We start from the raw sequence: 14154 nt of genomic DNA, 5'->3' as shown, positions 1-14154 counted from the left end.
TCAATATATATATTCTGTTTTAAATGTTTTTATTGACATTTAGTCAGATAATTGGAAAGCACAATCTATTCAATTTTCATGTTTTTCTTTCACATTTTGAAGATGCTTGCCTTGTTTTTAAACTGTACATGTGCTTGCACTTTCTACATTGAATCAGTTCATAATAAAAGATAGAAGCGGCAGGGTAACAAGGAAAAGTATCAGAGGGATAGTGATGTACAATACAGCTGTACCAGGTTATTGTAGGTCTGCCCGGGGGAAACAAATTTGCTTTGGCCCAATAAGTTGAGGTGAAAAGGGAAATCCTGATTATTTTGCACCATGGATAAAATTCTTCATATTGTTGTTCAGCCTAAAGGTCTAAATTTAGACCCATGCAGCATGTCTCTAAAGCATGTTGGTCCGACAGGAACCAGGCTTCAGTATCTCAAGTGTAACAATGACCTTAATTGATTTTCTGAACCAGGGGTAGAGAGTGGCATAGATCAGAGGGTTGAGACAGGAGTTACAATTTAACAGCCATATTAAAATGGTTACAGATGAGGTTGTGTACACGTTATTTTGGGATGTTAGAACAAAACAATAATATGGGCAAACACATATCAGAAACACAACTACAACAACACCAAGATTCCTGGCTGCTTTCATTTCAGGCTTTTTAACGGTTGCTTTCATTGTCACAACTGCAATGTGAGACCGCATGGCACGAGCCTGATACACAGCCACCACAAATATTCTAATATATAGAATGACAATAACAGTAATGGGAACAATGAATGTAACAATTAGATCAAGAAGACTAGCAATATAGTTTATGTCAATAACACACTCTCCTATGCAGGAGTTATACCTGCCTGGATGTTGCAGGTTATTCTTCAGCAACAGACTGTAAATTAAAGCAGCAAACATCCAACACAGACAAACACAGAGTTGAACTCTTTTTGTTTTGATTTTGGTGAAGTAATGCAGAGGATAACAAATAGCCACATATCGATCCACTGATATGAGCACCATGGTTCCTACTGAGGCCAAAAAAATAATGGATGCTAGAATCAACGAAAGAGAACACATGAGATCACCGAGCAACCAGCAGCCGTCTATCATCCTTATTTGAAAGATCATGTTAAGGCCCATGAAGAAATCTGAGACGGCCAGAGAGAGGAGGAGGAGGTTGGTGGGGGTGTGGAGCTGCCTGGAGGGAAACAAATATTGATATTTGCATCAATAATTATGGAATTATGGGATCTATCAGATATAATTAAACAATACAAGAATAATGAATTAGCAAAATCTACAAATTTATAACACTGGTTTCCATCTACCACTTTCACAAATAAATGAAATCTGTCTCTACTTGAAGTGGGAGATGGAGATGATGACCAGCAGGTTGAGAGCTACAGTGAACAGAGAGATGGAGGACAACAACATGTAAATCAACATTGCTTCTAAGTGAGGACGAATTGTCTTTCTGCAGGAGGTGTTGATGAGTTGTGGAAAGCAAAGTTCAGTTCCCACCGATTCCATCACCGGAGAGGAGAAGCTGCAGAACAGCTTCAGCTGACTGGCCAAAGCTTCTTGTCTTACAACTGATTTGTCTCTTTACTTTGGGTCCACCCCTCCTGCTTCATCACCTCTGCTGTTGTTTCTTTCTCCATGGAGATTGAAGAACAATAGTGCTTATCTTCCTTCCCGCTGGAGACTATGATCTATTTCGATGTTGACAGGGGCGGTTCTGCATTGAATGAGACCACCCCCCCCCCCCCCCCCCAAAAAAAAGTTCACAAAATTCTGCAGTTATATTTTTTTTATTTTAACATAAGTGAGAGAATTACATTAGAAAAACACAATTAACAGAATCCAGTTACTCTTACAACAGGAAACACACATTTGCACAAAATATACAATACAAAAGAACAATATACAAATAAAATATAGAATAAATATTGTAAATAGCACATATTCTTCATTACACAAATGTGGAAACACACTAAATACAATCAAACTGTTTCACTATTGCACTAAGAACAGAAAACACAAACTAAATCTGAAACCTGACATTTCTGGCCTTCCTTGATGCAAAATCATCAATAATGTCTTTGTATGAAATCTGCTCCCCTATTGAATGATTGATGCTGATGACACCAAGGCCAGTGAGCCGTTTCTGGGACATGGTTGAGCTAAGGTATGACTTGATCAACTTCAGTTTGGAAAAGCTCCTCTCTGCTTGAGCCACTGTGACTGGCAGAGTAAGTGCAATCCTGAGAGCAGTCCAAAAGTTGGGGTAGATCTCTGATAGATCCTTGTCATGCACAAAAGTGATTGGCTCAAGGAGGCTCATGGTCTTTGATGGCAGGTCAGGGAATTTCTTAATTTCCTGCACAAGCTTTCTACTGTCCAAATCAGAGTGCCCCTTAAAGTGCAGTGTGGTGCCTAGTGCCTTGCATCGCTCTGCCAGCTCTTCATCTGCAAGACTTGGGAAATGTGTCAACACCCTGAATTTATTTCCGACATTTTCTAATGTGGAAAATCTCTCCTTGATGGCTGATGTGGCTGCATCAACGACAACATTGAAGAATCCAACGTCCAACTTCTTAAGTGCATCGCTGATAGGCTCATCATGTGATTCATATGAGAAGTGGCACTTTGTAGACCTCATCCTTTTTTGTTTTAAAACAGCTTCCACATTAATTTCTTGACAAATGTCTTGTGCCGCCATCTGTGCAGTCACAAAGCCACTTGCCCTGTAGCTCTGGAGACCTTGCTCAGTCTTCTTCAAAAGACTCACAGCCAGGTCCACATGCATATCAGGAGACTGCATGAGTTTGCTGGCATGCTATATCGAAGATAGCATGTCATACCAAACAACTGTGCAAATGCTGAAACGGTATGACCCCACCTCCTCAGACAAAGACTGGGCCTCAGCCTTTACAGTGGGATCTTTGGTGTGGTTTCTCACCTCAATTAAAGCCTCTCTCACGGCAGCTCCGTGGTACCTCATGGGCTCAACACTTTTGACCTGCTCTCCCACCTTGTTTCTGCCCACATCTTTAAAGTGATGCTCACATGCTTCTTCAGTATGGCCCATCTTTGGGTGGAGCCTAAAAATAATGTGTATAGCTTTTGTGGGACACCAAAGTAACTGATAGCATCAACAGATCTCTTAGCAGCATCACACACAACCAAATTCAATGTATGCGCGGCGCATGGCACAAACAGAGCTCTGGCTTGAACTCCCTTATTTTTGTTTTCTCTACCCCTGGTTCAGAAAATCAATTAAGGTCATTGTTACACTTGAGATACTGAAACCTGGTTCCTGTCGGACCAACATGCTTTAGAGCAGGGGTCTCAAACTCGCGGCCCGCGGGCCAATTGCGGACCTCGGGACGATATTTTATGGCCCCCGCCTTCATATGAAAGTGTAATGTTAGTGCGGCCCGCGAGTTCTATATTGTAGCAACGTCGCTGTTAGCAGCCACTTACAACCTCCACCCCAGCGCCGACCGTTCCGTTCGCCGGTCGGACCGTCAGTGTCATCCCCCCCGTCGGCCATAATGGTCTGGCCCTATGGCGTTATATTTGTGCCACAATCCTGAGCGTGTAATTGTAAGTTTTGAGCACAGAGAACTATGTTGTAGCAAAGAAAAACATTCCGTGCGCGCAGTTTACTCAGGTGCCCTCTCCACAAACTGGTTTTCTGCGCGCAGGCAGCGGTTGCTGCGCTCTCTCCACCTCTTCACGCTGCGCTCGCTCGACTTGCAGCAGCGTTACATTTGTGCCACAAAACCAACCAATCAGAGAATTAAAGAACACAACGCTTCCTAAAGAAGACGAAAACGAGTGATATTAGAAGTCCGACTAGCCACCATCAGACATGACCGAAGCAAATGATGAGAACAGCAAGTGTTTTAATCCAGGCCATTAGCATTTAGCACAAATGCTGCAAACTTCAACAACTCGCTGAGCTTCCGCGATGCTGTAGGTAGTTCTACTAGCGTTGTGATTGGAGACCAACAGCCAATCACAATGGACCTTCTTTAATTCTCTGATTGGTTGGTTTTGTGGCACAAATGTAACGCTGCTGCAAGTCGAGCGAGCGCGTGAGTGAAACGTCGAGCGAGCGCAGCGTGAAGAGGTGGAGAGAGAGAGCGCAGCAACGGCTGCCTGCGCGCAGAAAACCAGTTTGTGGAGACGGCACCTGAGTAAACTGCGCGCACGGGATGTTTTTCTTTGCTACAACATAGTTCTCTGTGCTCAAAACTTACAATTACGCGCTCAGGATTGTGGCACAAATATAACGCCATATGGCCCGCGTTCGGTTGAGGTGGGCTGCATCTGGCCCGTACCTGACTTGAGTTTGAGACCCCTGCTTTAGAGACACGCTGCATGGGTGTAAATTTAGACCTTTAGCCTGAAAAGCAAATCTACACTTTTATTCATGGTGCAAATTAATCAAAATTATTCAGTGTGCCACAGTTAGCAAAATATATATATTTTCTTTCTCAGGTCCCCGGGCACACAAACAATGACTTGGAACAGCTGTATTGAACAACATTATCCCCTCTGGCATTTCCTCTTGTTACCCCACCACTTCGATCCTTCATTATGCACCTATTCAGTGTGGAAGTGCAAGCACATTTAAAAACGGGGCAAACGTCTGCAAAATGTGGATTATGTGAATAAACACATTTAATACATGATAAATATGTTGTATCTATAAACAAAAGTATCAATATTTCATTACTTAAACCTGTTAAATCTCAATTAAGGTTATTGGAATTAACCATGATTTTCTAACCAAAGATTTTAAGAAGCAACCATATCTTTATTAATTTCTGAATTGACAGACTGTGTGTGCTGTGAAAAGTCCACATTACACTTAAGTGTGTGCTGATTCGTTTTGGGTGAGAGAGTCTTCCTCTAACAAACACTCTGGCCTTCATTTTATTGTGGGTTCATTTACATTATATATTGAATGAGTTATGTGAACACAGCACTAATAATTGGAGAAATAAGTAACAGCCTTTGCAGTGAGGTCATTGCATTCTCTCTACACATGAATGTGTGTGTGTAAATGAAAAAGAGAAGGAGAGAAACTAATATTTAAGGAGGCAGATTTTGTTAGTATTACATAACTCATTGGCTCTCAAACATTTTCTGTCACAACACACTTTTGAAGAAAAATTTTACTTACAGCCTCAACAATATTGTAAATGTTGAATTTTTATTGAAATACCAGTGTGACTCCTATGTTTTTTCAAATAATGGAATACAAAAACGGTATACACTTTTAGGTATTCATTACAATTGACATTTACAAGCATATTGTTATATCAATGGAAAAGTTTTCTCTCTGCAAAAAATAATATTAGGCAGAAAATAGTTTATTTTGGATGAAATTAACCTGTTTTTAACCCATTATCTTTAGAGATAATAGGGTGCAACCGGTGAAAAATAAAACAACAAATATAAGGCAATAAAGGCTTTTACACTGCATACATTTTCACCCTGTGCAAAACATAACAAAATTAGTGCAGATATGTATGAGCCATCATATACTAATAAAACACGTTTTATCAGTAATGGTGGCTGCATAAGCCTGCTTTCCACTACAAATCTTTTCAAAACATTTTTGTAGACTTGTTACGGCCTCTCTATTCATACATTATTGAGCATGGATTGTATTTTGTATTGAGAGAGGCAACAGCAGTCTGTGTACTTTTTAAAATATGGAATGTTCCCAGTAAAGTTGAAGGCGAAATACCTAGCCCTGAGCCAGCAGTTGGCTGAGTGAACTATTGAGGCTGGACCCCCTGTCACAACATATGGGGGTAATACTTGAGCCTACCTTCTCGAAAGAGAGGTTTTGGGCTATGTACAGTCACCGACCTGAAGTCTAATTACCGCAGTGTTGCCATTGCACATGTAGAGCGCAGCAGACACCTTGCGTTCTGTCTCCAAGGGAGAGTGATTCACGTCTGTCAACCTATTCTCATTTCCAGGGTGCGTCACCACAGGCAGCCCCTTTATTTACTGCCCAGAGGGCTTCCATTCTGACCCTCTCCGTGAGTACTTACAGGATGTGTTACTGCAGGGCGAAAGATACTGCTGCACTTAGACAGTTGGCTAAGGTTGCACCATGGCTAGGGCGTGGAGGGGGAGACAACAGTCTACTAGGGCGTGGTAGACTGTTGTCTCCCTCTCCACCTATTAGGTGGACTGACAACAGCCTCAGCTGTTGTTCCCTTGGTTTTGCACCCGGCTGCAAGGCCTCACTTGTATGGAGAGTCTCAGGGCAATAGTAGTATCAAAACGCTGCCTACTCACTTCATCCCCAGGGAGCCCCTGTGGCATTTTTCCTGTCACAGCTGATGCCTGCCTCCAGAGGTGATGCACAATGGTGTAGAGCAGGACTTTGCTCTGGACCACAGGGGCCTGCCAATGTTCAAGAGCTAGCGCTCTCCCGCTATACCGGGAGGGAAAGCAGGTGTTTGTCCGGTTGGACAACACCTCTGCTGTGTTATGACGACGATATCAGTTCTTACTCGGGCAGCCTTTGCCTGACCAGCTTTTGGGCAATAACCCAGCCAGGAGTGGCTACTGCATCCAGAGGTGATGCCGATCCACTGCCCCCACCGGTTCTCCCTGACTGAGAGGACCACCGCCAAGACCACAGTCAAGATGCTCTGGCTAGGCCTGTCGCGATATGCGATAAAATGACATATCGCACACTATCTGAAATCGCGTGCAATAATTTTTGGTGCTGCGATATTCATTTGACATATAAATGAACGTCACAAACATTTAAGTTGATTGCGCTGCCTGTCCTTTTTTTCTTGAGTAAAGCGGGGCGGGGCTTAAGCAGCACACACAGATACAGAGTGGAAACGGACCAGTGCGGAGAAGCAGTGAACCCAAATAAGTGGGTTTGTGGCTGGGGAGGCACTGACTCTTTCAAAGTCAGATTCACAAATATATTAATTCAACAAAGTAGCATAAATTCATAAAATGTCTTAGCATAAGACACGTGAAGTTCCCAGGAAATGAAGCAATAAGGTTTGCCAACAATACCCTTGAACAGTACATTATTGACGATAAAGTACAGCCTCTCGTACTTTATTGCTTAAATGTTCTTTTGGTCTTTTATTTTTGTTATGTAAAGCAATGTGTGCATGCTCTTACCTTTACTTGTAAATTCCATTCGCCTATCCTTCTGGAAAAACATCTATGACTTTGGTGTAAAAATACTCTTTATCTTCTTTTAGTTTCTTCAGTCTCCATGTCTTAATAGACATTATTGCTCGGGGTGAAAGTCGTCTTTGATCCGATTCAAACTGTATGTTTTCAGTTTTCAAGGACTGATAATGTGCACTTGTACGTCACTAATACGTACTTCACTAATACGTGAATAAAAACCACAGCAGAAGGAGCCTGCGTGCTTACAGACGCTCCCTTCAAGCCTCCGCAGCAGTGACAAGCAGGAAATAAGCTGCCAGTCCAGCTGCCTCCTTACCGCTTTTTAACTGCGGAGTTATGTCTGATTAGCAAGACTAACATACGTGAAATGCAGGACCCAGACTATGGGATGTGAGGACATGTGATAAAACTGTGTACAAACTTGGTGACATGTAGAGACACTTATTGAACAAGCTCAAATTGAGCAAAAACATGAGCAGCTCAACCGGGTTTATGCGGGATTGCGCAATATGAGAGGAGGCGCAGCTCGTCGCTGCCACCTCCCTGTATTTAAACAGGAAAATACAAATTCAAAATTGACAATCATCGGAATGATTGGAATCTAATAATTACACTATTTTTTTTTACATTTCATGATGACACAAGGGCCTTCGCTGCCTCCAATGACCGCACGTAGTTTGTGATGAGGGTCTCTTATGAGATGGTAGGTGGCAGGATTATCGAGTTAACCATAAGGATTACAGGTACTTGAAACTCTGAAATCAGGCAGGGTCCAAACCAGGATATCAGTCCAACAGGCAAACAAATCCAAAAAAGGGGCACGCAAAAATCCTAAATCAAGTAGTCAGGCAAACAGGGTCAGAACAGGCAGATCAGGAACAGTCAGGTTATGCTGGAGAGCTTGGCAGTGACAGACAGAGGTGGCAGAGGTGTCAAGAAGGTGCTGGGGATGAAGGCAGGACTCAAACGCAGAGTTTTTCGAAAACAAAAAGGGACTTTAATAGAACTGCACTGGGAAGGTGCAGGTGACTGGACACAGGTGGAAATAATCAGACAATCACAGGGGATGACAGGACAAGGCAGGAAGTGAAGTTACCCAGGGACGCAAGAGGCAGAAAGCTATAAAATAAGAAAGGAAACAAACCCAAACCGTGACAGTGAACAAGTGAGAGTGTGGGCACCTAAATAGTGAGGGACTAATGAAGGAATGGGCTGCAGGTGGGAAGGGCATGAGCACCAGGTCAAGGGAATGAGAGTTGATCTCGTGTTGATGACAGGATCTGAAATGACAGGAGAGTTAATTGACAAGCAGTCAAGCAGTGTTGTGGAAGATTTTGCACAGACAATCGGTAAATAAGAATAAGGCTCTGAGTCAAATATGTCTTTCCCCGTTTATTTCCTTGCAAGGCAAAAAAGGTCACAACACATACATGCTCAGTAGACTGCCAAGAACCTTCCTCCCCCTCACAACTGGGCCAGGCAGTTCTAATACCTACAGGTGGCCTCCAAACCAACTTGTTGTGTTTCTACAGCCAAGAGATTGGCATCTTATCAGTATGAGACACTCCAGCGCAATTATTTATCATGGCCACACCATCCCAGCATTTGCAATTTCTAACCTTGTTTATTCAATGAAACATTTTGAAGGGTTACATACATTTTTCCATTACAGCAGGAGAAAAAATAATAGGACAGAGAATTCGTGACAGTTAGTCCCCTTTAAAGGGCGCTCTGGGACTTTAGAGAAGCTTGTAGTTAGCAACATGTAAAGGTTTCTTACCTGCTTTGAGAGGTTTTATAGATCACCCTTTATTTGTAGGGAACATTACCTCATCTGTGAAAAGCAAGCTAACATTGACCAAGTCAACGCCACAATACCACCATTCTCCCTGAACTTTTCAGTTCCACTTTAAAGGATTAAAGTTTTGGTGCTGGTGCGATGCTGTCGGCTCACGCTCAAAAAGGCTTCGTCTGCGAGCGAGTGATGCAAGTGCCGAGTAGGCTAGAGTGAATAACTTTGTTTTAGGTGTTATTAAATGTCAAACTGATGTCACAATCTGGCTTGTTAAGAGTGTATGAATGCATGTACCTGTAACTGTTTCCTGGGTCGTGATATCAAGAGCACCATTCCCATATAAGGGCAGTGTTCCCTCCCCTTTTCTCTGTGTGTACCCGTCTCTCCCGTGAGCGGGCAGTTGAGCATGTTGTGCTTACATTAAAGAATGCCACGAGTCGGATGGCTAAAGAGATAAACGCCTGGACGTCCGTTCATTCTCCGAAAGTCATTGTTCCGCCGCGCAGGTAGGCCGAATAAATAAGCCTACCTGTCAACAGGTTATGGGCCCAGGAACCGGGAATGATTCCAAAGTTTGACGGACTTGCGCGTCGATGGCTAGCATGACCGCGCTAGCATACAGAAGTATCCAAAAGAGCTAGTTTAGCATCGGGAGAACCGGGAAGCTAAAGCTAGGCTAAATAAACGGGAGCTAAACCGAACTACAAACAGCCATGGCAACCCGAAGCAAGAGCCAGTGGCCCACTTTTGATGGGAGGGCAGAAGAGTATGAGCTCTGGGAAGAGAGGATGCTGTGCTGCATGCACGGGGTGGGGCTGAAGCAGACGATCCTGACAGAGCCCGCTGAACCACTGTCGGAGGAAGACAGGGCTAAAGATGATAAGCTGAATGCGGACGCCTACTGTGCATTGGCGCCGCTGCTTGACAACACAAGCTTGGGGCTGATATTCAGAGACACAAAGGACAAGGGCCGAGAGAGTCTCAGAGTGTTAAAAGAACACTACATCGGAAAAGGTAGGCCCCGGATTGTTCCCCTGTACATAACAATGACAGCGCTGAAGAAAGCTGACAACGAGACCGTAACCAAATACATCATCAGAGCTGAGCAGATCATTACAGCACTCAGGAGTGCAGGCGAAGCACCGAGCGAGGGACTGATGATGGCGATGATCATGAGGGGATTACCGGAGAAGTACAAGCCGTTCACACTGATGGTGACGCATGGTTCAGCTGACATGACACTGGGAGAGTTCAAGGCAAAGCTAAGAAACTTTGAGGCTTCAGAAGACGCAGACCCAGTCCTAGAAGAGGCAGGAGAAAGGGTGCTGAGGGCGCAAGCGGCGCCGAGGAAAAAGACTGGACCAGTGGAGATGGTGTGTTGGCGGTGCGGAGAAAAGGGCCACAGAAGGGATGACTGCACAGAGAAAGTTTGGTGCAGTTTTTGCAGAAGCAGGGGGCACACCGACAAAGCGTGCACAAAGAAGGAGCGTGAGCGGGGCGCCCGGTGCGCATGTGTACAAGATGGCGGCGGTGGCCGTAGGCCCGGGTGTGAACCAGACGGCGACCGGGGAGCCGCGGGAGGAGAAGACCGCACCTTCAGGGCACAAACAGAAGATGCCAGTCTCTCAAGGAAAATGCTGCAGACCCAGAGAAGGGGAATGATCGTGGACACGGGCGCGTCGTCCCACATCATCAACGATAGAAGCAAGTTCAAAAGCTTTGACAGCACCTTCAGGCCGGAGAGACACAGTATGGAGCTCGCAGATGGGAAGCGTACTGTCGGTGTGGTGAAAGGCAGGGGAGACGCACAGGTATGTCTCATAAGCAGTGGGGGGCACCGGTGTACAGTGACATTAAAGAACGCTCTCTACATTCCCTCGTACCCTCAAGAACTCTTCTCAGTGAAGTCTTCTACCGCCCACGGTGCCAAAGTGTTTTTCGACGAAGGAAAAGACGTTCTAGAGTCAACGGATGGCACAAGGTTTGAAATCTATGTATGTAAGAGAATGTACTACCTGCAAACCGAGTGTGATCTAGATGATGTGTGTCACGTCAGCTATGATATTCAGACATGGCATGAGGTAATGGGTCACTGTAATTACGACGATATCTTGAAATTGCAGGACGTGACAGAGGGCATGCACATTAAAGGTCCAAAGCGCAGGCCTGATAAAGAATGTGCAGTATGCATAGAGGGGAAGTTCACGCAGACGAGAAACAGAGACCCGACTAACAGAGCAAAGACGCCGCTTGAGCTGGTGAACACAGACCTAACCGGCCCAATTAACAATGAGTCCATAGATGGTTTTAAATACATGCAGTCTTTCACAGACGTGTGTACGGGGGCAGTGCTGGTCTATTTTCTGAAAGCAAAAAGCGATGCAGTTCAGGCTACAGAGAAGTACCTGGCAGATGTGGCGCCTTACGGCACTGTGAAGTGCATCAGATCAGATAACGGGACTGAATTTACTAACCGAGAGTTTCAGACACTACTGAGAAAGAACAAAATCAGGCACGAGACTTCCTGTCCTTACTCTCCGCACCAGAACGGGACAGCTGAAAGGGAAGGGCGAACTCTTTTCGAGATGGCCAGATGTAAGCTCATTGACAGTGGCTTACCTAAGAGCCTTTGGCACTATGCCATCCAGGAAGCAGCCTATACCAGGAACCGGTGTTTCAACAAGCACACAGGCACTACCCCATACACTGCACTGACAGGTAAAAAGTGTAATTTAGCCGATATGCATAAATTCGGGTCTGAGTGTTATGCCTACCAGCAAGACAGAGGCAAACTAGATTCTAGGTGTGACGGAGGATTCTTTGTAGGGCACGACAAGGGCAGTCCCGCCTACCTAGTTTACTACCCGGGCAAAGGAAAAGTACAGAAGCACAGGCTGGTAAAGTTTGTCACCAAGACAACCTGTGAAAATGAGACTCAGACTCAGGAGCTAGGACTGGATCCCAAAGGGGGTTGCGATAAGGGAGTGGTGACTTCACAGCCTAGCGTACCGAACACCGATGTATTGACTGACCGTCCACAATCCGCATCAGAGGACGACTGCGAGAAGCATCCTAGGGAGACGCCACACGACAGTGGGAGATACCCTACCAGAGAGCGTAAAGCCCCGGGGTATCTAAGAGATTATTCTCTGGAAGATGCTGATGACGACAGTACGCTAACTAGTGTAGATTATTGCTACCGAGCAGTTTGTGGTGTGCCTCTGACCTTTAAAGAGGCCATGACATCAACTGAGTCAGGAAAGTGGAAGAAAGCAATGGACGAGGAGATGGGGTCCCTAGAGGACAACCAAACCTTTACCCTGACTAAGCTACCAGAGGGCAGGAAGACAGTGGGAGGAAAATGGGTATATTCGATTAAGGGAGACATTGACGGAAACGACCAGTACAAAGCTAGGTTTGTAGCGAAAGGATACAGCCAGAGAGCAGGGATAGATTATGGCGAGACATTCTCACCGACAGCAAATCTGACAAGTATTCGTGTAGTGATGCAGAAGGCAGCCCAAGACGATTTGATTCTGCATCAAATGGATGTGAAAACTGCTTACCTACATGCCCCCATTGATCGAGACATCTACATGGAACAACCTGAAGGTTACAAAAAGGAGGGAGATGAGCTGGTGTGTAAACTAGAGAAGTCAATCTACGGCCTGAAGCAGTCGGGGCGAAATTGGAATGAGATGCTCCACACCTGCCTAGTAGATGACAACTTTATTCAGAACCCGACAGACCACTGTGTTTACACAAAAGAGTCTACAGAGACAGGGAAGGTAATAGTGGTCATTTGGGTGGATGATCTGATCATCGCAGCCAGCAACACCCAGAGTTTGGAGAGGGTGAAAAACATGCTTTCTAACAGATTTAAGATGAAGGACCTAGGTAGGTTGAAGTATTTTCTGGGCATGGACTTCAGCCAGTCTGACGGCTGGGTAAAAGTGTCACAAAGGAGGTTTGTTGAAAAACTACTGAATCGTTTCGACATGCAGGAGTGTAGGGTTAGAGAAACCCCATGTGAACCAAAGCTAGAATACTCTGAAGGTGCGCCTAAAATCTCTGATGTGAAGAAGTACAGGGAGGTTGTCGGCAGCCTCATTTACCTGACAACCTGTACACGCCCAGACATATGTTTCGTAGTGAACAAGTTATCACAACATTTTGCTGACCCTACAGATGAGCATTGGGTCACGGTGAAACATGTTTTGCGGTACCTCAGAGGTACTGCAGACAAACAGCTCTGTTTCACAAAAAGCCAAGGAAGCCTAGGCATACGAGCATATAGCGACGCAGACTGGGCTGCGGATGTTAGTGACAGACGCAGTACCACCGGGTATTGTGTGAGTATGAGTAAAGGTAGTTCCTTAGTATCTTGGAAAACCAAGAAGCAACCCACAGTAGCACTCTCCACATGCGAAGCCGAGTACATGGCTCTAGCTCTGACAATACAGGAGTGTATTCACTTGGAGCAACTACTGGGAGGGATGGATTCCTATGTGTATGAGAAAACGGTTGTCTACGAGGATAACCAGGGGACAATTGCGCTTGTTAGGAACCCGGTGTGCAGACAACGGTTTAAGCATGTGGACATAAAATATCATTTCATCAGGTCTACCATAAGGGAAGACAAGATGTCCCTTGTTTACTGTCCCACCGACAACATGGTCGCAGACGTTATGACAAAGCCTGCCTCCAAACTTAAGTTAAAGAAATTCGGGGAAATCATGTTTGGTGTATAAAATGTTGATATTTGACTATGCCATGTTTTTGTTCTGTTTTTGTTTATTTGGTCATGTAAGTTTTGCACAGTATACATGTCATTCATAAGTGGGAGTGTTAAGAGTGTATGAATGCATGTACCTGTAACTGTTTCCTGGGTCGTGATATCAAGAGCACCATTCCCATATAAGGGCAGTGTTCCCTCCCCTTTTCTCTGTGTGTACCCGTCTCTCCCGTGAGAGGGCAGTTGAGCATGTTGTGCTTACATTAAAGAATGCCACGAGTCGGATGGCTAAAGAGATAAACGCCTGGACGTCCGTTCATTCTCCGAAAGTCATTGTTCCGCCGCGCAGGTAGGCCGAATAAATAAGCCTACCTGTCAACATGGCTCTTAAGCTATGACAAGTATGGTGAAGACACAATAGTTGATAATA

At 44.9% G+C, this 14154-nt stretch overlaps 1 protein-coding gene across 1 annotated transcript; it reads right to left on the bottom strand.

The window, feature by feature from the left end:
* Positions 1-387: 387 nt before the first annotated feature.
* On the bottom strand, positions 388-1524 carry LOC120834453 (trace amine-associated receptor 13c-like). The gene is made up of 2 exons (XM_040202448.2): positions 1355-1524; positions 388-1192 (listed from the first exon to the last, which is right to left on the bottom strand). Exons 1-2 carry the CDS (start codon positions 1522-1524, stop codon positions 388-390), a joined length of 975 nt encoding a protein of 324 aa, XP_040058382.2.
* Between the last annotated feature and the right edge of the window lie 12630 nt (positions 1525-14154).

Source organism: Gasterosteus aculeatus, chromosome 16, assembly GCF_964276395.1.
Source record: "Gasterosteus aculeatus chromosome 16, fGasAcu3.hap1.1, whole genome shotgun sequence".
In the NCBI taxonomy this organism is placed as follows: domain Eukaryota; kingdom Metazoa; phylum Chordata; class Actinopteri; order Perciformes; family Gasterosteidae; genus Gasterosteus; species Gasterosteus aculeatus.
Note: the sequence above shows the minus strand (reverse complement) of the source record. Positions and strands in the feature narration are given on the sequence as shown.

Excerpts from the sequence above, each read along its gene's own strand:
- LOC120834453 (XM_040202448.2), bottom strand. The coding sequence starts at position 1,524 with ATGGAATCGGTGGGAACTGAACTTTGCTTTCCACAACTCATCAACACC. Across the intron at positions 1,193-1,354 it reads ATCTCCATCTCCCACTTCAA|GCAGCTCCACACCCCCACCA; the intron begins GTAGAGACAGAT and ends GTTTCCCTCCAG.